At 46.6% G+C, this 25194-nt stretch overlaps 1 protein-coding gene across 1 annotated transcript in view; it reads right to left on the minus strand.

Annotated features, from left to right (window-relative positions):
* Nucleotides 1-13166, minus strand: part of NMUR2 (neuromedin U receptor 2) — a 101863-nt gene extending 88697 nt beyond the window's left edge. The window contains exon 1 of the mRNA XM_077468346.1: nucleotides 11848-13166. Within this exon, the coding sequence (XP_077324472.1) occupies nucleotides 11848-12573 (726 nt within the window). The 5' untranslated portion in view covers nucleotides 12574-13166. The remainder of the gene's footprint in view (nucleotides 1-11847) is intronic.
* Nucleotides 13167-25194: the final 12028 nt, after the last annotated feature.

Genomic DNA, 25194 nt, shown 5'->3' on the forward strand with positions numbered 1-25194 from the left:
CCTGGAAGAATCGCCTCCAGCCTCCGAACCTCCACCAACCGTTGACGGCACGCCACTCGGACCTTCCTCCTCTGACGATGAAAGTTCGCCTTTCGACCGATCAGGCGTCGCTGCTCCACCCCCTGGTGACATCCAGCCTCGGGGCCCCGCCTGGGCGGCCAGCGAGCTGCGCTTGGGCCGTCCTCTTCTCCGCCCCGTCGCTGACTTCTGTGTCGCCTTCCCCCGGCTGTTTGCTCCCGCTTCTCCCACTGCTGGTTGCCTGTGTTGCGGCGGCCGCCGCCCCACTGGAATCCTGTCCTCCACGACATTCTCCACCACTGCAGCCGCGGCGTTCTGCCCCCGCCGGCGTGGCCCCGCCCCCGCAGCGGCTGCGCCACGGGAAGGGCCCGGATCCTCTTTGCGGTGGACCGCTGTGCCAATAGAGGCTGTAGCCGGACCGGCCAACGGCTTATCTGAGCTGCGCACACCACGCCACCTGTGCCCAGAGGCCTCCTCTGCCCTCCTTGCTGGCCGTTTCGCAGGCGGCTCGTGGGGGGCGGAGCCAGCATTCCCCGCATGGCGAACATGAGGAGCCCTGGGGGATTCAGGGGAGAATCGGGGCGGCAGGCGGGAGCGCCGTGCCCGGGCTGATCCTTCCCCTGCAGTCCTGTTTGTGTCATGTCCCTCCCTGAGAGCTGCCGCTACCTGCTCCCGCAGCCACCGCCCTCCGTTCGCCGCTGCCGCGGCCCGCAGCTGGTGGACGAGCTCCCCCAGCGATGACGCCATCCTGCTTCTTGAACTTCACTTCTCCGACTGGCGCTGCGGCGCTGAGCGCGCACACGTCCCCGCGCTGACTCCAACCCCCCCAGCTACTGCAACCAACCGCTGCAGTCCACTACTTCATGCCAGCCCTCCTCCTATCTCTCCGCTCTCGGATACAGGCTGTTCTTTCCAAACACAATCAGTGCACCTGGGGTGCAATGCCAGGCTCCTGTAGACTCTTTCTCCAGTTCTCTGTCTGTATCAAGTACAGACTTTAAGTTAGAGAGCTGAAGGAAATGCCAATGAACTGCGTGTGTGGTGATTCAGTTCGGTGCAGTGGAATATGGGACTTGTAGTACATCCATTCACAGACATATGTGAATAAATGATGCGGCTGTACAAACGGAGCCCTGCACAGCGATGCAAATTTCAAAATTGAAGCGGCTGCACGGGAGAAGAACCTCCACACTTTGTGACAGGAGAGGTTTCCTTTTTCACCATGTCACTTGTTATAGCAAGTGACATGGCTTGGTAAATTTGTCTTCACTTCCTGTCTTGTAGACACAACAGGAAGTGAGACCTGTTCCCAACTGCATTCCTCATAACATAAAAAATATATATATTACAGAGAGAAGGGAGCAGGAATACCCTATTTAGCCACATTCATTGTGTAGGCCTAGAAACCCAAGTGTAGATGTGACATCTTTGAGTCCTCAGAAATATAAGGAACCCTTAGTTAGTTCAGCTTTCCATCATCTACCAGAAACTCAAACATCCATTCTGGGTAGGCTGATTCTTCTCTAGAATAAATATCAAAGAAGAGAGTTCATACTTACCTCTCCCTCTGTCCGCTTTGACAATTTGCGCTGTATTGCAGGGATGCCACTGCAGAAGGTTCTTTAGCATCTTACACTCTTTCAGGAGGGTTTGACTCCTGATCTCATACTACACTCCGTGGTTTGATCTACCAACCCTTATGTCAGTAATGAGTCATGCACTCATGTAGGGTTCAGTATTAGAAACCACAGCATAGTAGGGACCAGAAATCTGAACCTGACTAATGTGTGTCAGATGCAGATTGGTGGCAAAGGAAGTGAAGAAGTAAGTATAAACTCTTTTTTTTGTCAGGAGCACTATGTTGTTGTTTTATTCTAGTGACAGAGTTGCTTTAAGATGTAATGCAAATATTGAAACTTTAAATGTGTGCCAGTAGTCAGCACTATTGATCTGCAACCTTTTGAGCTGCCTCAGCAATGTTAAAGAAGTGTCTGTCTAGTCTCTAAACTACACCAACAGGATGAAGCTACAATATGTACATGACCTTTTCTGGTCATTTGTCATATTGACTTTCTATTGATAAATAGTCACCATTTGCCACTTAGCCTTGTAAACACCACATTCTGAACATTTTAATATTTGTGTATCTATCATGTCTGTGCCACAAATGAGAAGTTTAAATGTATTATGTGTATAGCTGGATATCTGCACTAAACTCAATACACAAACAATACTGGATGTTACTTACGAAAGGCAAATCCACTTTGCACTACAAGTGCACTTGGAAGTGCAGTCGCTGTAGATCTGAGGGGAACATGCAAGTAAAATAAAAAACATATCTTTAGCTTGCACATGACTGGATGATAAAATCACTGTGTGTATATATAAATACATCAAAAAATGTGTACAGAAAAAATGTTCTGCATCTAAATAACCTAAATATTCAGTCCATAAACGTGTGTATCCAATAAAGATGTGCAGTCCCAAAAATTCCTTTCCCAGTCAAAGCCTTGTATGGGGAAACGCGTTGGGCGGAGCTACAGATCTTGACATCACTGTGCACCAGCGGGCTGGCATGAGCTGCGGCTGGTTTTAAATACACTGAATACCGTTTTATTTGGATGTCAGTACCTACGATTTTTTAAGAATAAATACCTTTTAAATCGGAGTACTACACCATGAAGCCTCGTCTTTTCATTCTAAAAACACATCTCGTGGAGGAATTTACGGTATTAGAAGGCTCTGAGAGGAAGTGTTTTAAGCTTGAATAAAGAGGGATCCTACTGTTGGAGAAGCCGGTGAATACAACATCTGAGGCCAAGTGATTCTTCCTGTGTGTGCCTATCCAATCTCTATAATCTGAGATCCATCACATCTGGTAAGCAGCTCTGTTTTTTTACCTTGTTTGATGAACAGAAAAAAACTATTGTTTTTCTGGGAAGTTCATCCTGGTTGTTTGCATGGTTTCTTGCACTTCTTGAACTATACATTGACATTTTCTATAGCTATCTATTGCATATTTGCACTTTTTTTTTAAGTTTTTTTAGTTTATTTAATCGCATGCTGGCACTGTTATGTGATTTTTTGTTTGAATACATGTACTAACATGGAGCTCGTGTTTAGATGGTATGGCTTCTAGGCTATACCAAATAGTCAATCTTCTCTACTCAAGAGTCAACATTGTAATGGTCTAGCACAATTGGTAGATGCCATCACTTAGGGGCTATTAAAAAATAACCAAAGTTACAATTTAAATGAAAAACCCCAAAAGGGGATTTATTTAGACCCCTTTCACACCAGGGCGTTTTGCAGGTGCTATAGCGTTAGAAATAGCGCCTGCAATCCGCCCTAAAGAAGCTGCACCATTGTGTGTAGTGTAAAAGCCCGAGGGCTTTTACACTACAGTGGTGCGCTGGCAGGACGTCAGGAAAAAGTCCTGCCAGAAGCTTCTTTGGAGCGGTCCCCATTGAAATGAATGGGGCAGCGCTGTAATACCGCCGGAAAAACGCCGCTATTGCAGCGTATTGCCGGCATTTTTAACCCTTTCTCAGCCGCTAGCGGGGGGTAAAAGTGCTGCTAAAAATACAGGCTTATATGCAAGTTATTGCCATAAAAACTGTTTGGGGACCTGGAGCAGTGATTTTTTTTAATGCTTAAAGTGAAACAATAAAAATCAAAATATTGTGCCTGGGGGGTGTCTATAATATGCCTGTAAAGTGGCGCATGTTTCCCATGTTTAGAACAATACCACCGAAAAATGAAATTTCTAAAGGAAAAATTATCATTTAAAACTGAATTGTCGAGTCTCGGCAATCTAGATAAAACTCATTGAAAAAAAGAGCACGGGACCCCCCCCAGTCCATTACCAGGCCCTTTGGGTCTGGTATGAATATTAAGTGGAACCCTGAACCAAAATGTAAAAAATAATTGCGTGGGGGTCCCCCTATAATTCATACCAGGCCCTTTGGGTCTGATATGGAAATTAAGGCGAACCCTGTGCCAAATAAAAAAAATGGCGCAGGAGTCCCCCTCAAAATCCATACCAGACCCTTATCCGAGCACGCAACCTGGCACGCCGCAGGAAAAGGGGGGGGCAAGAGAGCGCTCACCCTCCTGAACCATACCAGTGCCCTCAATATAGGGAAGGTGCTTTGGGGTAGCCAAAAGAGCCTTATCCCCACAACCCTTGCCCGGTGGTTGTGGGGGTCTGTGGACAGGGCGTTTATCAGAATCTGGAAGCCCCCTTTAACAAAGGGACTCCCAGATCCCGGCTTCCCCCCTGTGTGAATTGGTACCAGGTACCCCTAACATTTCACAAAAAAGTGTCAAAATGGTAAAAAAAGACAAGAGATAGCTTGGGACAAGTCCTTTATTAAAAAATAAAAAAAATAAAAATGTCCAACAAAGTAAGTTCACGCCATCTGACGGACTAAAAAAGAAAAAAAAATCTGCAACTGATCCGCCTCCATGGGAGGCTCCCACCGAGTGACACGTGTTCGCTGTGACAGCTCTTATATAACTGAGGGCGGTGCAACCCGGTGACATAACTGGGTGACCCTTGCCCCGCTGATGCCATGGGGGCTTCCCCATGGCTTCCCCGTGGTGTCAGAGGGGGGCGGGGCCACCCAGTAACTTTCGACTTGAACCTCGGGCTCATCCCTAATAATAACAATGTAAACAACCTGTCATGAATGGCTTTCCATTCATGAACAGTTTGCTTACTGTTACGATTTGTGATTGGCCCACTGCAATTATATGCTACCTGGCTACCTGTACCATGTGATTAGCTGTAGCCAATTACAGATCACAACCAAAAGAAAGCTGTTTGTGAATGGTTAACCCATTATTGACAGCTAAATCTATTGCTTATACAGTGATCTACAGTGTAAATATAATAAAAAATCCCTGATCACCTGGAGTATTACAGTGTTGCTTTGGTGACTTTGGTTTGGTTCTGGTAACAGGATGTAAAAATAAAAAATAAAAAATAATTAAAATGTTTGAAAAAATGTCATACAATTTTTTAAAATTATGTATGTATGTACAGTATTTCTTTTTTTACTTACTTTCATCAGTAAGTATACCTGATCACTGCCACACCAGTCATGTGATGATGCTGTACTGCACTGGTAACAGTATGTAAAAAAAAGAAAGATGTGAAAAGAAATTATGACAAAAAATTACAAACTTCAAAAAACTCTCTATGCCTCCTACTAAATGCCTCAGACTGTGTACTTTCCAAAAAGGGGTGATTTGTGGGGAATTTTTACTGTTCTGGCATTTAAGGGGCCTCAAGAAATGAGATAGGCCATCAGTAAGTACATCATGAGCGATCAATTTTCAAATATATATACTATAGTTTGTAGACTCTATAATTTTCACATAAACCAATTAATATACACTTATTGGATTTTTTTTTTTATATCGAAGAGATGTAGCAGAAATAATTTTGGCCTACATTTACGAGGAAATTAGATTTTTTTATTGGATATGTTTTATAACAGAAAGTAGTCAGACAGTGTGCTGAGAGCTTTGGAGGGGGAAGTTGTTAAGAAGGTGCAGTGGTGGGGAGTTTTGAGGCATGGTGGTAAGAGGAGAAGTGCAGGCACATTGGTAAAGGGGGAGGAGGGTGTGCTGATGCAGTGGTAGTGGTGGGGTGGTAGCAAGTGTGGGGGTGAATGGTGCCCCTTGAAGTGCAAAAATTTGAGATCATGTTCTCAATTTTTCAAACGGAATAACTTTCTGTCGGAAAGTCCGATCGTGTGTATGCAATTCCGACTTGCAAAAACTCACGCATGCTCAGATTCAACTAGGAGATGGAAGCTATTGGCTACTGGGTATTGAACTTCCTTTTTCTAGTCCCGTCGTACGTGTTGTACGTCACTGCATTCTTGATGGTTGAAATTTGGTGTGATCGTGTGTATGCAAGACAGCTTGAGCGAAAATCCCATTGGAATTCCATCGGGAAAACCATCAGAGCTTTTTCCGACCAAAACTCAGATCGTGTGTACGTGGCATTAGATTTAGAGAGACTGCACTTTCAAGTGCACTTGCAATGCAAAGTGGATTTGCCTTCCGTAAATGTGTCTGAATCGTTTTAAGCCTATAGTCCTAGTAATCACCTTTAATTCAAATTGTTGTTTCCTATAAAATAAAATGTGTGATTGATAAAAAAAAAAAAAGGTTGCTGTCATTGGCCTCTTAATACAATACAAATGTGCTGATTACTGGAACCTGTTCACATGAAACGACAAGAAGGTGTTGCTTTCATAGTGCAGTGATGTTTTCCTTGTGCTGTTTTGTAACCTCTAACTATATGTCTGCAAACTAATGCGATTTGTGTTATCTTGTTAACAACAGCTGAGTGAAAAACATCAGCTAAATTCTATTACATAAGATATAGTTTTTTCCACCAGGCTGAGTTTCAGGCAATTCACCGTTGATATCTTAAGCAGAAAGATTTTTATAACAGTCGGAGGCTCTATATCTTGAATATATTTTAACAGTTGCCTTTCCAGCCTACTAAAACGGCTTTCTTCATCCCTTACTGGTAATAGGTTTTCAATATCAAGAAGGTAATACCCAGAAAGTGAAATCGTTTTAGGGCTAACTACACATTTTTAATCAATGGAGTATCATTCTCAATATCATTCAATGTTGTAATTGGCTGAATGAGCTTCTGCTGCCGACTGTACACTAGCAAAATTGTGCCCGTTCATTGAACTGTCTGAAAACAGAGGAGCACATCACTGCAGTGATAGAGAGCACAGGAGCGCACATTGGTACGGTGGCAGCTGTAATTCCAGATGTAGTCCTCTGGGGTGGGGGGAGGCATTGTGAGCACGGCAGGGGTTGGGGGTAGGGAGGTAGTGTGATCTGATGTGTCTGATGGGCCCAGAAGTTAAAAAGCCATTGCAACACAGATTTACATGCTGCAGGTGCTTTGTACTGGGTATGGATGTTGTGGATGGCGCTAGTTACATTTAAACATTGAGGCTACCATGCCTTCATAATAACAACACAATGATATTTCCTTCCTGCTGCTACTGCTGCCATTTTGGATTATCTCAAGGACTCTACAGTACCTCCAGAGTGGACTCTGCATTTAGTGACAGTGCTGTTGTTCTCCTTTAACTGCTTCAGCCTCGGAAGATTTTACCCCTTTCCTGACCAGAGCACTTTTTGCGATTCGGCACTGCTTTGCTTTAACTGACAATTGCGTGGCAACGTCACACCCAAACAAAATTGACGTCTTTTTTCCCCTTAAATAGAGAGTTCTTTTGGTGGCATTTGATCACCTCTGCCAGTTTTTCTTTTTTGCGCTATAACCAAAAAAAGAGTGACACTTTTGAAAAAAATGCATTATTTTTTAATTTTTGCTGTAATAAATATCCCCAAAAAATATATAAAATTATTTTTTTTCCTTAGTTTAGGCTGTTATGTATTCTTCTACATATTTTTGTTAAAAACAAAAACGCAAAAAATGTTTATTGATTGGTTTGTGCAAAAGTTATAGCATCTACAAAATAGGGGATAGTTTTTACTAGTAATGGCAGCGATCTGAGATTTTTATTGGGACTGTGACATTATGGCGGAAACGTCGGACAATTTTGACACATCTTTGGGACCATTAGCATTTATACAGTGATCAGCGCTATAAAAATGCATTGATTACTGTAAAAATGTTACTGGCAAGGAAGGGGGTTAACACTAGGGGGCGATCAAGGAGTTAATGTGTTCCCTAGTGTGTGTTCTAACTGAAGGGGGGGGGTGGTCTGTGTAGGGGAAGAGATAGATCACTACTCATACTCTGTATGAACAGACGATCTGTCACTTCTCCCCTCAGAGAACCGGAAACTGTGTGTTTACACACACAGATCCCGGTTCTTGGTGGGCCCACAAGTGATCGCAGGAGCCCAGCAGTGATCGCGACCACCAGGCACTTGCATCGGCTCCGTGAGTGAGCAGGGGGCACGTGCCCCTAGTGGACAAAAAGGGAACCTACGTAACATGACGGCGATTCGCACAGCCAAGCCATGTTGCTGCAGTATAACTGCGGCGGCTGGTCGGCAAGTGGTTAATCTGCAACAATCTTTGTAGTTACCCAAAGTGTCCCTTCACTAATTACTTACATGTCACATGATTTACTGAAGAGAGACACAAATAGGATATCAGCCAGGAGAGACTTACTGTGTTAGGGGCACTAAAATCCTATCAGGCAGGAGGACAGATCCATTTCCTGGCCCTGTAGATGCCTATGGTATTTTACTGCATACACACAGGCATCTAGAAGCAGAAGACACATTGGGGTTGATTTATTAAAGCCATATAGGCTGTGCACTTTGCAAAGTTGCAGTTACTCCAGAGCAGGGTAAATGAGCAGAAGCTCTACTGACTTTCATCATCCAATCACGTGCAAGCAAAAATGCTGTTATTTTTTATTTTCCTTGCACGTTATTGGATATTCTTTGCATAGTGAGGCCTTACCTCATTTACTAAGATCTGGAGCAACTGCACTTGCAGAGTGCAACTGTACTTTGCAAAGTGCACAGTCTATTTGCTCTTAGTAAATCAACCACATTGGCTACAAGTGGCACGCAGAATGCTGGTCAAAACTGTGGGAGTAGGGGGAGGGTGTGTACAGGGGTCAGGAGTGTGTAATGCACAGAGTTTAGGTGTCAGGAATAGTTATTGTAAGTCCCCTACATATGAACCTTTGAGTTGCGAACTTTCAAAGATGCAAATATGTGTTTTTTTCCGTTCAACCCAGCGGGCTGAATACAAGAAACTGACACATCACCATTCCAACACAAGTGATGTTGGTGCAGCCAATCTCCCCAGCTGTGCTATTGTGTTCTGTCCCCCCCCCCCCCCCCCCAGAAAATGCTGATCAGTGCTCGTAGCCTTTGTCTGTAAGCACTGGTCTTTGTTGGACTTACGAACAAGCTCCTGGAATGGAACTCGTTTGTAAGTAGGGGACTTACTATACAATGTGCAGGATTTAGGAGTGTATAACACAGAGTTCAGGTGTCAGATATAGTTATTGTGCAATGTGCAGGGTTCAGGAGTGTGTAACGCAGGTGGCAGGAGTGCAAGATGTCAAGGACTGTGTGACGCAGAGAGTGCAGGGGCCAAAAGTATGTAATGCAAAGGATACATTTTCTCTGCCTTCCTTCTCCCAGTATGAATCCCCCCCATCCCATATCCCCATGGTACAGATCTCCCCTAAAAGGACCAATTCCCCACACAGTACAGATTTTCACCCACAGCACTAACCCCCCCCCCCCCCCCCCCCCACCCCAACCCTTCCAGCTCACTTCCTCAGCAAAGAACCTCTTGTTACAGCATTCAGCCCTGTTCAGCCACAATGTGCCTAAAGCCCCGTACACACGAGCGGACTTTTCAACATCCAAAGTCTGACGGAATGATTCCATCAGACTTTTCGATCGTGTGTGGGCTGCAACGGACTTTTGATTCGCAAAAGTCTTACAGACTTTAGAAAATGGAACATGCTTCAAATTTGTCCGACGGAACTCCGCCGGACCCAATTCCTACCGAAAAATTTGCTCGTGTGTATGCTATTCCGACGGACTAAAACCGACGCTAGGGCAGCTATTGGCTACTGGCTATGAACTTCCTTATTCGAGTCCAGTCGTACGTCATCACGTTCGAATCCGTCTGAGTTTGATGTGATTGTGTGTGGCCAAGTCCGCTCATTCGAAAAGTCCGTCAGAACTCTGTCGGAACTCCGGCAGAACTCCGGCAGAACTCCTTCGGAAGTCTGTCGGACATAAGTCTGGTCGTGTGTACGCGGCATAAGACTTTGACAGGCTGCCTGCAGTGGGGCTGGGCACTGCACCTGCCCCTCCAGAGTGTACTAAAACACCGGGAGAGATGTACTGAATTTGGGCAGCCCCGTCTGCAAGGGGCCTAAACGTAAGCGCTTTATTTGAAATAAAAGCCTACACTTTTTCATTCCTCCCCCCTAATCTATGGAACCATCTATATTGTAAATCTGAGCATGCATTTTCTATATCAGGCTTAAAGTATAGGGGAAGCTAAAACTCCATTTTATTATTTTTCTACAAGAGATATAGGATATATTATTTTCTGTGACTGAAACCTTTTCAGGAATACAGCTAGATCACAATTTTGAAGGTTAAATTGCTAGTGTAGTTTGTCTTGAGAAGTATGTGCAAACCCAATCTCTAGAATATCAAATATGCTTTAACATAATATTATATTTTCAAAAGTTATCTTTAACATTCTTATATCTGCCGATTAAAAATAACAGCTGGTGATCCTGCCATGAAGGTGGTTGTTGAGGCACTTCCTGTTATAGGGTGAAAACATTCTGTCTCTGTCTCCAATTTGTACTGCTGAATTTTCCCTGTTTCGTATAGGCTTTCACTAGAGACTACAAGTGGACATTCCAAAATGCATTAAGAAAACATGATCCACTGTTGTCACCATGTGGAAAACCTCTCTGGGAAATGCCATATACCCACTGCTGGAGTGCATGCAGACAGGAAGTAGATGCAAAGAATTTTTGGCAGATAAACTGTACTTAGATATAACATAGCATGAAAAAAGGTAAAAACAAGTATTTTAATTTTAAGAAATGTCAGATGTTTAGCAACTAAATATTCTTCTTTTAGGGTTTACATCTACTTTAAAATGTAGACTTTTTAAAAAAAACGAATGACTAAGGTGAGTATAAAATAATAGTATTCTTTGCTTCTTACCATTAAAAAAGTTAATCACCTCGTGCTTCTAGTTACTAGTCCCCTGCAGATTCTCAGCATGGATGTGGTAACGCTGACACTAGAACTGTCCATACGTTATACAATTTTCTTGTTCAGTTTCCTTTAGATTTACGTTCAACTATGTAGTGCAAGGGCCTGCCCAAATACACACATATAGAAAGTGTTTAGGTCTGACCTCATATTATTTGGTTTTGATAAATCTAAAGGAAAATGTAACAAGAAAACTGTATAATGTATGGCCATCCTTAATGCGGCAGAGTTTGTGGAAGAAGCTTGAAACTAAAAGTACTTGGCACGTAATGATTCAGCACATGAATGAGGACACAGAAGTACAACAAGCTAAACTCAGAATGAGATGATCAATACTAGAATTCTCATCAAAATTAAAAACACACAAAACCGATACTTTAGGTTTAGGTGGAGCCTGCTGAGCAGAGTCATCTGCAATCGTGCTGTATGCTTTGGAGATTCTAGTGATTTGTTTTACTTCCTCCATCAGCTCATCCCCCCACAGCTATTACCTTTTGTATCAATTGCCCCTTCCTTTTTAGATCGTAAGCTCTAACGAGCAGGGCCCTCTGATTCCTCTTGTACCAAATTGTAATGTAACTGTAATGTCTGCCCTCATGTTGTAAAGCGCTGAGCAAACTGTTGGCGCTATATAAAACCTGTATAACAATAATAATAATAATAATAATTTGATCCGCCTTCGATATTCCCTGGGTCTTTCCCTTTCCCGCTTTGCATTTTTGGAAGCTCTCACCCAACTTTGGTGTTCCCATTCCTACTGTATTTTTATAATGTAATATAAACAAAAGTTACAGCAAGTAGAGCAGGACTCCCTCATAATAGTCATGACAAAGGGTTGGATTTGGGACCTCAGCAGTAGAGAACTTACCAATAGAGTTTCTGAGAGATGTAAGAAACTTGAAAGTTTACCTTCCCAACTTTTAACAATAAATGAAATAACAGTTTTGGGTGGACTAACTCTTATACATGAAGATGAATGCAGTTATAGCATACTTTAAAAAAAAAAAAATTATTTAGATGTCATTCAACTTACTTTGATACCCATCAGGCAGTAAAGGACACTGATGACTCCCATTGGAAGCACGTAGAACAGGAATGATGTTATCTGGATAATGCAGTTATAAATCCACAAGGGTTGGACAACAGTGCACATAGCAGAGCCCGGTACAAGACTTCCATTGGGGAAGTACTTCACTTCGATACCATGAGTGCTAGTATTGGGGATAGAGAAAAGAATGGAGGAGATCCAAAGTGTAATAAGGATTCTAAGGGCCCTCCTTCGAGTGCTTTTGAGCTTGGCTTGAAAAGGATGGATAATGGCCACATACCTCTCCACACTGACTGTTGTCACACTAAGGATGGAGGCAAAACATACAGTCTCAAAGAGCACGGTCTTAAAATAACAACCCCAAGCACCAAAGAGAAAAGGATAGTTGCTCCACATCTCATATACTTCAAGAGGCATTCCAAGGAGAAGGACAAGAAGGTCAGAAACTGCTAGACTAAAGAGGTAATAGTTTGTCGGAGTCCTCATGTTATGGTGCTTCAGGATCACTAAACACACCAGCATGTTTCCGCTGACTCCCACTAAGAAAATAACTGTGTATACAAGAGTTATGGGGAGCGATAAATGACTGCGCTTTGGGCCATAAAAATATGCCAGATACTCTTCTGTGCTGTTTAGGTATCTTAAGAGAGTGTCATCAGATGGAAAAAAATGACCTGGAAACATGAGACTGACATTCTGCTGCTCATCCATGCTGCTGCTCTGATGTTAAGACACAACCAGGATTCACTCAATTTGTATGTCCAAAAAACAAAAACTGTCCAAATATTAGTAAAAATGAAGCTGGACTGTCAACAATATCCTGCCATAACGTAGCTCAAAATTGCCTTTGTAACAAAAAAGCACTAAAAACCATTAAAACAAGGCATAAATGGTTTAATTAAATCAAATGTATACTTTGAAATAACTAAAGACACAATGAGATAAAATGTCACTAAAACATAAAGATATACAAAAGGTTGATATAAAATGAAGACACACCGAATGATGTATAAATAGGAGAGAAATACTCAACTAGGTGTCAAGAAGCTAAAAATAGTAAGAAGTAGAATAAATTCTGTTTAAATACTGGCACAGGAGCTCCTCTTCAAGCACTTTCCAAGGGACTCAAGTCCGTTCAATAGGGGAGAAAACTGCTCAAGTCTCAGTTTGTGCTGCTGTGTGATACTGTACACCAGTTGCCTTTCAAAGATCTCTGTTTTAAGTGGAAAACTCTCCTCCCCTGAAGGATGATGATTGGATGGCCAAAATTATTCAACATTTCTAACAATGACTTCAAGCTGCATTCAGCACGAGTCTGAGACGAAAAGGTTCTTGCTGCTTGTCACTGGTGCTTTCACGATCGCTGATATTCAGTGCAGTTTGATGTGGCGAGCCACACAATGGTTAATTCCCAGGACGCACCATTACATCTATTTTACCAGATGAAAATGAGAATGTTATCTGTTCTGGATGATCATAACGGATGAATACAGCCATGAAAACTGTCCAGGGTAAATTGCATTTGCCACCATGTTAGCTTGTAATGTGAAAATACATTTTGAAATTAACATCTAACACATATTAGGCAAATGAACCACAAACCAGATTCAGTTTGCCATGCATGAGATTCAAAAAAATGGTCAGTAAACTTAAAAGGAAATTATATATTTTTTTTTTCCTTATTTTTTTGTGTGCTTACATATTCTTATCAATGTGATTTAATTGTTTATAAAAAAAAATAAAAAAATTATGTGTATCATTTTTAGTTTTATATGTACTTAGGAACAGCCTTATTTTCTTAAAAATACTTAGGATCTACTTTCTGCTTTGCAATGATACACAGTGATCATACTTTGCACAATGAACTTCTATTGGGTGCATATATATGCGTATATATTATGCGTTATGTATATACACTATATTACCAAACAACAGAAAAGAGAAAGGAATGGGACTTTGTGTGAGGCATATCACTGAATGGATACCTTACTCAAATTATTCATAAAATTATTTATTAATAACAAATCACGTTGTAAAAGGTGTCAATCTGTAATACAGGACACAGTGTACTGTGATACACTTTTATGAATATAAAGATATTATACAACATAAAATACAACATAAAAACACTCATCCTTTCATGAAAATTCAATGAACATAACCAATTGCTTATGGTGAAACTTGTCAAGGCATTAGTTCAATGTAACTCGACGCACGTTTCATGGCTCATGCCAATCATCGGGATTAAAATGCTCTGAAATGAAATCAGTAATATCTATAAATATAGGATATCCTTTAAGCTGAGAACAATCTCTCAAAATAAAGGCGTGTAACTTACAATACGGCCAACTGATGGCGCCCAACCTATGTCCAAGGGAAGACAGGGATGATCATCTCCCCCGGGGGTGAGGTGAGGAGTCCTATCCAGACCAGAGACAGCATCCAGTTGAAGACCAGGCGACCATGACACAACCATGTGAATCTGGTGTATGCTTAACTGCAAGGGTATGAAGATGAAACCATGTGAAATAAATGTATGAATTAATAGGATGAGCCTAATGTCTGCGAGTTAGTGAAGTGATGAATTTTGGTGATTGATTGGAAGTGTGTTAGCTAAAAAAAACTACAGCCAGAGAAATTATGTATGCATGTACCCGCAAAAGATGGAACCAAAAGCAAAACTACCATGTAATGGTGGGCTGTGTAATGTAAAACTAAAATGAGCCCAAAGAAATGTTGTAGTGAGTGTGAGTCAAACTCAATTACCATGTGTGTGGTTCTGTGACCATAGGCATGCCTGGAATCCTGCTTGTGTGAATGGTCCATGTGAAATGGTCAGCTGGCCAGCCCGAGCAGCTTATATCCCTGGTAAGGAGGGGCTCCCCCAAAAAAAAACATGAGCCCCAATTAGATGGAAAGAGGGAATCTGCTCAATGGTCAGGCATGTTGATGCACTGAGCAGGGCATCCAATCATGATGCCGATGCATAGGAGGCAAAACCCTACACCCCAACCTGTTTAGGGGAATAGTGGGGCGAGGGGAGAGACTGCCATACATCGCAGCCCCGAGGGTCAGAAAGCCACCCTGTCACCCCTCTTCCCCCCGGCAAGGGGGCCCATTCAGGGCTGAAAGAAGAAGAAAGTACACTGTATTATACCCCATATACTATGTCTAATACCTCTTTGTTCCAGCAATAAAAGCCAGGATGTATGACTATAGTTATATATGGGGATTTAAAAGTTTTAAAGACAGGTGGCTCATTATAAAAGGGAATGTAAGTGTGGATGAGTGATTGACTGTTTTGTTAAGGTGTGGCAGGTCACTGGGAAAGTGAGTATCTTCTAACCTGTTTGGCAATATACTCTTTACAATGGGATTTGTTATTAACAAATACTTTTATGGGTGAATTGAATAAGGTATCCATCCAGTGACATGCCTCACACAAAGTCCCATTCCTTTCCCTTTTCTGTTGTTTAACCACATGCCAACCAGTCGCCGCAGTTGTACTGCGGCAGAATGGTACGGCTGGGCGAAACGACGTTACGCCCTGTGGCCACTAGGGGCCCCCCCGATCGCCCCTCCGAGCCGATGTGAGTGCCCGGCGGTCTCGATCACAGCTGAGACACAGAGAACCAAGATCTGTGTGTGTAAACACACAGTTTCCAGTTCTCTGACGGGAGAAGTGACAGATCGTCTGTTCATACAGAGTATGAACAGATGATCTGTTATCTCCCCTGCACAGTCCCCTCCCCATTCAGTTAGAACACAAACTAGGACACATTTAACCCCTTTGCTGCCCCTAGTAATTAACCCCTTCACTGCCAGTGACATTTTTACAGTAATCAATGCATTTTTAATCGCACTGATCGCTGTATTAATGCTAATGGTCCCAAAAATGTGTCAAAATTGTCCGAAGTGTCCGCCACAATGTCGCAGTCATGATAAAATGTCGCAGATCGCCATCATTACTAGTAAAAAAAAACACATTAATAATAAAAATGCTATAAATCTATCCCCAATTTTGTAGACGTTATAACTTTTGCGCAAACCAATCAATGTACGCTTATTGCAAGTTTTTTTTTTACCAATAATATGTAGAAGAATACATATCAGCCTAAAATGAGGAAAAAATAGTTTTTTTATATATTTTTGGGGGATATTTATTATAGTAAAAAGTTAAAAATAATGTGTTTTTTTCAAAAATTGTTGCTCTTTTTTTGTTTATAGCGCAAAAAATAAAAACCGCAGAGGTGATCAAATACCACCAAAAGAAAGCTCTATTTATGAAAAAAAAGGTGTCAATTTTGTTTGGGTGCAACATTGCATGACCGTGCAACTGTCAGTTAAAACGACGCAGTGCCGAATCGCAAAAAGTGCTCTTGTCAGAAAGGGGGTAGAATCTTCTGGGGCTGAAGCTATTAATACATATCAGGGATGGAGGCTTGATACTGCTATAATCAGGCTGTGTTAGGTCACATTAGTATATTACCATATTACCAAAGTATAGGGAGACCTGCCTTTACACGTAGATGATGGCATCCCAGTCTAATGCCCTGTACACACGGTCGGACATTTTGACTACAAAATCCATCTGATTTTTTCCGACGGATTTTAGGCCAAACTTGTCCTGCATACACACAGTCGCACAAAGTTGTCAGAAAATCCAATCGTTCAGAACGCTGTGATGTAGAACACGTACAACGGGACTATAAAGAGGACAGTAGCCAATAGCTTTGGTCTCCTAATTTATTCTGAGCATGCGTTGCATTTTGTCTGTCGGAACTGTCTACAATCGGAATTTAAACAATCGGATTTTGTTGTCGGAAAATTTTAGATCCTGCTCTCAAATTTTGTGTGTCGGAAATTTTGACGGAAAAAGTCAGATGGAGCCCAGACATGATCAGATGTTCCGACAAAACAATCCAATTGCATATTTTCCGTCGGAAAGTCCAACTGTGTGTACAGGGCATAAGTCTGTAGAGTTCAATATTGAGTTGGCCCACCCTTTGCAGCCATTACAGCTTCAACTCTTCTAGGAAGGCTGTCCACAAGGTTTAGGAGTGTGTCTATGGAAATGTTTGATCATTCTTCCAGAAGTGCATTTATAAGGTCAGGTACCGATGTGGACGAGAAGGCCTGGCTTGCAATCTCTGCTCTAATTCATCCCAAAGGTGTTCTATCGGTTTGAGGTCAGGACTTTGTGCAGGTGAGTCAAGTTCCTCCATCCCAAACTTGCTCAACCCTATCCTTATGGACCTTGTTTGTGCACTGGTGTGCAGTCATGTTGGAACAGGAAGGGGTCATCCCCAAACTGTTCACACAAAGTTGGGAGCATGAAATTGTCCAAAATGTCTTGGAGTGCTGATGCCTTAAGAGCTCTCTTCATTGGAACCAAGGGGCCAAGCCCAACCCCTGAAAAACAACCCCACAACATAATCACTCCTCCACCAAATGATTTGAACCAGTGCACAAAGCAAGGTCCATAAAAACGTGGATGAATGAGTTTGGGGTGGAGGAACTTGACTCACCTGCATACAGTCCTAACATTAACCCGATAGAACACCTTTGGGATGAATTAGAGTGGAGACTGCCTTCTCGTCCAACATTAGTGCCTGAACTCATAAATGCGCCCTTGGAAAAATGGGAAAACTTTTCCATAGACACATTAGATATACGTTTTGATGCCATCTTTTATAGCAATTTGGCCTCCCGACATTCGCATGGCATTTCATACCTACATTCACCCTGTTTATGATAAGTTTAATGTGTACCAGATGAATGTAGACTGCTTGAGAATGTCACTTTTACAGAAGACAATCTGCTGAGAGAATGTTCTGGAGCTCTCCATGGTGCTGATACAGTGTTTTTACACAGTTTCAGCACTATGAGGTGTGACAGTGGAAGGCCCTGCTGCGGTATGAGTTTATTAAATTGGTATACAGATGTCACAGTATTCTCAAAGATTCAGTTTGAGAAGCTTCAGCATGTGCATTGAAAACAAAGAAAGCTCTGTTTTAAATTTTCTCTACATTTGGTAGTCCTAGGTCAGGGATTGGAGCTTAAGGCTCGGTTCACACTGGTGCGAATTGGATGTTGTTTTCTCTGCATCCAATTCGCATGTCAGGAGATTGTGACCAGCTCTCAGTGAAGCCGGTTCACTGAGGTCCGGGAACGGCTGCAGAGCGGTTTGCAAAGGAGTTCTGTGCGTCTTCTGGTCCGTTTCAGGTCCGAATCCAGCCAAAAATGTGGGCCTAATTCATCCCTGAATTGGAGAACAGGGAAGCACCAGACCCCTGTTTTAAGCCCCTTCACACAGCAGGGTGAACCCAGCCTGAAGGTTCCAAAGTGTGTTTGGCAGTAAGGAAGCTTCAATCCTGTGCCCAGGAGTTGCTAGATGCCTGCAGTCTGAATGACACAGGTGTGCAGGGTCAATATAAGCCTAATCAGAATTACAGCATTTGTAGTTGCTGCCGTTCAGAAACACAGTCAGTGTGTGAGGATAGAAGTGTACTCCAATCAGGAGAGGTTATCGATTGGGGAGACAAGACTCCATGTTGGAGAGATTCCCTTACTCAATCGGGAGAGTTGGGACAGCTAAGCAGGTCGGCAGAGGACTTAGAGAGCTTAGGCAACTGTTTTAAGTGGGAGAGCCTGGGGTGCTGGGAGACCCTACCCAGAAGCCAGAAGGGAGCCTGTACAGTGAGGTGCTGTGCGTAAAGGCTAAATGAGCCAGAGGAATATATGGCATATGGGCATCACAGTGGTGTAGTGGTTAGCAGAGGCGGCTCTCTAATTAGGCAAATTAGGCGATTGCCTAAGGCCCCGCAGTCTCAAGGGCCTCGCAATCGACTAATTTGCCTGTGATCAATGCGGTGGCAGCAAGTGCGGGGAGCGGGACAGTAGAGTCCTCTAGGTGGCGCAGTGGCTGGATGACAGACGGCATGAGGGCGGCATATCCATGTGGGACCCTCACCTGAGCTTCTCTCTTGTGCCACTCACCAGACCTCTCCTCCGCACCTGCCTCCTATTTGGTTCTGGAGTGGGGGGGGGGGTTGCTGAAAAACCACCCAGCTGCATAGTCCCACCATGAGTGTGAAGAGGGAGGAACTCTTATGCTGCCGACCAGAGGAAAGGTGAGTGCCCATGCCGTGCAGCCTTCCCTGTGTGCCTGAATAGGAGGAGCGGTGGGGAGACTGCACATAGATAGTGGAATTGATTTTTCCATATTACTCCATACAGCCGCTGAATGTCTGCAGGGAGGAGAGGTGATCATTCAGCGGTTGCATGGAGGAATATGAAAAAATCAATTCCACTATCTATGTGCAGTCTCTCCACCACTCCTATCTAACTTTTTCTGCATCCCCCGTACTCTCCGGCCCCTCCTTGTACTCCCTGGCTCCGCCCCTCTGTGTGCTCCCTGGCTCCGCCCCTCCGTGCGCTCCCTGGCCCCGCCCCTCCTGCTCTCCAGCCCCTCCGTGTGCTCACTGGCTGCACCCCTCCTGCTCTCCAGCCCCTCCTTGTGCTCCCTGGCTCCGCCCCTTCTTGTACTCCCTTTCTCCACGCATCCTGCTCTTCAGCCCCTCCCTTTGCTCCCTGGCTCCGCCCCTCCTGCTCTCCAGCCCCTCCTTGTGCTCACTGGCTCCGCCCCTTCTTGTGCTCCCTTTCTCCACGCCTCCTGCTCTTCAGCCCCTCCCTTTGCTCCCTGGCTCCTCCCCTCCTGCTCTCCAGCCCATTCTTGTCCTCCCTGGCTCCACCCCCATTTCGCCAGCACCCCCTGCTCTCCAATTCTTTCTGCCTCCCCTCTCAAGCTCCCCCCCAGCACTCTTCACCCCCCACACTTAGCACTATCTGGCCCCCAGCACTCTCCACCCTACACCCCCTGCGGCTCTCTCTGGCCCCCAGCACTCTCCACCCCACACCCCCTAGCTCTCTCTTGCCCCCAGCACTCTCCACCTTCCACCCCCAGCACTCTCCACCTTCCACCCCCAGCACTCTCCACCCTCCACCCCCAGCACTCTCCACCCTCCACCCCCAGCACTCTCCGGCCCCCACCCCCCAGCACTCTCTGGCCCCCAGCACTCTCCCCCCCCACCCCCCAGCACTCCCCGCCCCCCACCCCCCACCCCCCAGCAATCTCTGGTCCTCACCCCCCAGCACTCTCTGGCCCCCAGCACTCTCTGCCCCCACCCCCAGTAATCTCTGGCCCCCACCCCCAGCACTCTCTGGCCCCCAGCACTCTCCGCCCCCACCCCCCAGTACTCTCTGGCCCCCAGCACTCCCTGCCCCCCACCCCCCAGCAATCTCTGGCCCCCACCCCCCAGCACTATCTGGCCCCCAGCACTCTCCACCCTACACCCCCTGCGGCTCTCTCTTGCCCCCAGCACTCTCCACCTTCCACCCCCAGCACTCTCCACCTTCCACCCCCAGCACTCTCCACCCTCCACCCCCAGCACTCTCCACCCTCCACCCCCAGCACTCTCCGGCCCCCACCCCCCAGCACTCTCTGGCCCCCAGCACTCTCCCCCCCCACCCCACACCCCCCAGCAATCTCTGGTCCTCACCCCCCAGCACTCTCTGGCCCCCAGCACTCTCTGCCCCCACCCCCAGTAATCTCTGGCCCCCACCCCCAGCACTCTCTGGCCCCCAGCACTCTCCGCCCCCACCCCCCAGTACTCTCTGGCCCCCAGCACTCCCCGCCCCCCACCCCCCAGCAATCTCTGGCCCCCACCCCCCAGCACTATCTGGCCCCCAGCACTCTCCACCCTACACCCCCTGCGGCTCTCTCTTGCCCCCAGCACTCTCCACCTTCCACCCCCAGCACTCTCCACCTTCCACCCCCAGCACTCTCCACCCTCCACCCCCAGCACTCTCCACCCTCCACCCCCAGCACTCTCCGGCCCCCACCCCCCAGCACTCTCTGGCCCCCAGCACTCTCCACCCCCCAGCACTCCCCGCCCCACACCCCCCAGCAATCTCTGGTCCCCACCCCCCAGCACTCTCTGGCCCCCAGCACTCTCTGCCCCCACCCCCAGTAATCTCTGGCCCCCACCCCCAGCACTCTCTGGCCCCCAGCACTCTCCGCCCCCCACCCCGAGCATTCTCTGGCCCCCAGCACTCTCTGCCCCCCACCCCGAGCATTCTCTGGCCCCCAGCACTCTCCACCCCCCACCCTGAGCATTCTCTGGCCCCCAGCACTCTCCGCCCCCCACCCGAGCATTTTCTGGCCCCCAGCACTCTCTGCCCCCCAGCATTCTCTGGCCCCCAGCACCCTCCAGCCCCCACCCCCAGCACTCTCCGGTCCCACCCCACAGCTCTCCCGGTCCACCCCCTAGCACTCTACAGCTTCTCCCTGCCGCCCGCCCCATGGGGGCTACAGACAGGGGCAGATCTTAGACACCCCCTTTCCCTCACCCACCTCTTCTCACTTCCCCTCACTCTCTTACCCCCCCTCTTTCTCTTCCCCCCTCTCTCCCCTCTCTCACCACACTCCTCTCTCTTACCCTTCCCACAACTCTCCTCTCTGTCCCTTACCCCTTCCCACCCCCCCCCCCCCTCCTCTCTCCTCTCTTCGCTTCCTCCCCTCCTTCTCTCCCTCCCTCCCTCTCTCCCTTCCCTCTATCCCCCCTTCCCTTCCCTCCCTTCTCTCCCTCCCACTCTCCCTTCCTTCTCCCTCTCTCCTCCCCTCCCTTCCCTCCCCTCCCCTCCCTTCCCTCCCTCCCCTTCCCTTCCCTCCCTCCCCTTCCCTTCCCTCTCTTCTCCCTTGCTTCTCTCTCTATCTACCTTCCCTCCCTCTCTCCCTTCCTTCCCTCCCTCTCTCCCCTCCCTTCCCTCTCTTTCCTCTCCCTTCCTTCCCTCTCTCTCTCCCTTCCTTACCTCCCTCTCTCCCCTCCCTTCCTTCCCTCTCCCTTCCCTTCCTTCCCTCTCCCCTCCCTTCCTTCCCTCTCTCTGTCCCCCTTCCCTTCCTTCCCTCTCTCTGTCCCTCTCTCTGTCCCTTCCCTTCCGTCCCTCTCTCCCTTCCCTTCCTTCCTTCCTTCTCTCTCTCTCCCTTCCTTCCCTCTCTCCCTCCCCCCTCCCTTCCTCTCTCCCTCCCCCCTCCCCCCTCCCTACCCCCCCTCCCCCTCCCTTCCTTTCTCCTCCCTCCCTTCCTTTCTCCTCCCTCCCTTCCTTTCTCCTCCCTTCCTCTCTCCTCCCTTCCCTCCCTTCCCTCCCTCTCTTCCCCCTTCCCTCGCTCTCTCCTTCCTTCCCTCCCTCTCTTCCCCCTTCCCTCGCTCTCTCCTTCCCTCTCTCCTTCCCTCTCTCTCTTCCTTCCCTCTCTTCCCCCTCCCTTTCCTCCCTCTCTCCTCCTCCCTTTCCTCCCTCTCTCCTCCCTCCCTTCTCTCTCTCCTCCCTCCCTTCTCTCTCTCCTCCCTCCCCTCTCTCCTTCCTTCCCTCTCTCCCCCTCCCTCCCTTCCCTCCCCTTTCCTTCCCTCCCCTTTCCTTCCCTCCCCTTCCCTTTCCTTCCCTTCCCTTTCCTTCCCTCCCCTTCCCTCCGCTTCCCTTTCCTTCCCTCCCTCCCTCCCTTCCTCCCTTCCTCCCTTTTCTCCCTTTCTCCCTTCCTCCCTTCCCTTCCTTCCTCCCTTCCCTCCCTCCCTCTCTCCTCCTCCCCTCCTTCCCTCTCTCCTCCCTTCCCTCCCTCCCCATCCCTCCCTCTTCATCCCTCCCTCTCTCCTCCCTTCCCTCCCTCCCTCTCTCCTCCCTTCCCTCCCTCTCTCCTCTCTTCCCTCCCTCTCTCCTCTCTTCCCTCCCTCTCTCCTCTCTTCCCTCCCTCCCTCTCTCCTCCCTTCCCTCTCTACCTTCCCTCTTCCCCCTCTCTCCCCCTTTTGCCCACCCTTTCTCTCCTCCCCCTCTCTCTCTCTCCTCCCTCTCTCTCCCCCTCCCCTCCTCTCCTCTTTCCACCACTCTCTCCCCCTTTTGTGCACCCTTTATCTACCTCTCACTCACAATGTCTTGCTCCCCTCCCCCTCTCTCTCTTTCCCACCCCCTATCTCTCACAATCTCTCTCTTCCCCTCCCCTCTCTCTCCTCTCTGTCTCCCTTCCCTACTCTTGCTCCCCCTGCACTGTGCTGGGATCCCCCCGCTCTACTTCCTCTGCGGATATGGAATGGCTCAGTGACATCTCCTAGATCTGTGCATCTTTTTGCAGCCATTTTTATTGCTTGAATTTTTTTCCCATTATGGGCATGATTGGGGCCTCATGTGTAAGTTTTGCCTAAGGCCTCACAAATCCTAGAGCCGCCTCTGGTGGTTAGCACTCTCACCTAGCAGTGAAAAGGGTCACTGGTTCAAATCCCAACCACAACACTATCTGCCAGGACTTTGCATGTCCTCCCTGTGCCTGTGTGGGTTTCCTGCAGGTACTCCAGTTTCCTCCCACAGTCAAAAGGCATGCAGGTAGGTTAGTTGGCTTTTGTCCAAAATTGGCCCTAGTATATGAATGGGGACCTTGGATTGTGGGCTCCTTGAGGATAGGGATCAATGTGAGTGTGCAATGTACAGGGATAGGGACAGTTGTAGACACTCACTCAGTATGGACTTGTGAATTTATTCAATCTTACTAACCATGTAACTATGGTCTGGGGGGCCAAGTGTAAAGAGCATCAGTACTGCTTAAAGGACAGCCAGGTGGCCTGGCATTTTCTGTTATGTTTCTGAGCGAAGCTAAAACCTCTGTATGGAAAACCTGGTGTTAAGACTTTCTTTTCCTTTTAATAAAAATGGGCTGCCATGCCCTTAAACTGCAAGTACAGAGTGATGAGGACTAACTTAAAATGCTCACCACATTGAGTTTAATCACCTCCATATCACACGGGTTAACTTTATTTCTTGTTCTTGCTTTTAAAATATTAAAAATAAGAACTAAGCACATTTAGCATGTGGGCTGGTATACAAGTCAATGGAGCAGCAAATTCCCCTTTAGAATGGGGGTGGTTTAAAAGGGTTTTTCTAAAAATTAGGTATCTCTCATCATACACTGGGGCTTAAGGGGAAGGGGGCATAAGCAAGCCTTTTGTCCCACCTACCTGCTTTGACCTGTGATATTACTGACTACAAGTTTATTTTAAATATAATTTAAATGTCATTTTGGTTTTGAGCAATGATACTAGTTGGAACTTCTATGGTTGATCATGGCAAGGCCTGTTCTAAGTGGAACCTTTCCTGTTAAACCTCTGTATGGTCTTGGCCACCATGCTGCAGCTCAGTTTCACAGTCTTGGCAATCTTCTTATAGCCTAGGCCAGTGACGGCCCATCCATAGGGAGGGGTCCCTACCCTCCAGGCAGTCACAAAAAAAGTAAACCTTTTTTTTTAAAGCTGGCCCTTTAAAAAAAAAAAATACAAAAAATGGTCCTTAAATGCACTGTGTTCGGTCGCCAGACACAGTGCAACGCTGGACACAGTGCACTTATGGGAAGCGACACATCTATGCAATCACAAGATTGCAGATGTGGTGTTTCATTTGCAGGCGTTTAGCCCACCTTGCAGCGCTTTCTGAAGCGTCGATTAGCTTCCGCCCGGCACTTGTAGTATCTATTACTATGGCCATGCAGTTTGATTGACATCTGAGCTTGATGTCACTTCTCTCTACAATTGCGCCTAGGAGAGAGGAAACAAGAAGTATGAGAGGAGCGGACCTCTCCATTGCCACTATGGAAGGAGACACCCCTGGAGAAGACAACACACAGCAAGGTAAGTAACGGGGGGGGGGGGGTTGGGGGGGGTTGATGTGACACGGGCAGGCTGCTGCATTTTGATGGTGACACATGCTGCTGAAATTAGTGGTGACACATGCTGCTGCATTTTGATGGTGACACATGCTGCTGCAAGAGGTGGTGACACATGCTGCTGCATTTTGATGGTGACACATGCTGCTGCATTTTGATGGTGACACATGCTGCTGCAATTGGTGGTGACACATGCTGCTGAAATTTGGTGGTGACACATGCTGCTGCATTTGATGGTGACACATGCTGCTGCAATTGGTGGTGACACATGCTGCTGTAATTTGGTGGTGACACATGCTGCTGCATTTGATGGTGACACATGCTGCTGCAATTGGTGGTGACACAGGCTGCTGCAATTGGAGGTGACACAGGCTGCTGCAATTTAGTGGTGACACGTGCTGCTGCAATTTGGTGGTGACACATGCTGCTGCATTTTGATGGTGACACAGGCTGCTGCAATTTGATGGTGACACAGGCTGCTGCAATTTGGTGGTGACACAGGCTGCTGCAATTTGGTGGTGACACATGCTGCTGCATTTGGTGGTGACACATGCAGCTGCATTTGGTGTTGA

This window comes from Lithobates pipiens, unplaced genomic scaffold (assembly GCF_037356315.1).
Source record: "Lithobates pipiens isolate NorthernLeopardFrog02 unplaced genomic scaffold, aLitPip1_a1.2 Scaffold_8, whole genome shotgun sequence".
Taxonomy (NCBI): Eukaryota; Metazoa; Chordata; class Amphibia; order Anura; family Ranidae; genus Lithobates; species Lithobates pipiens.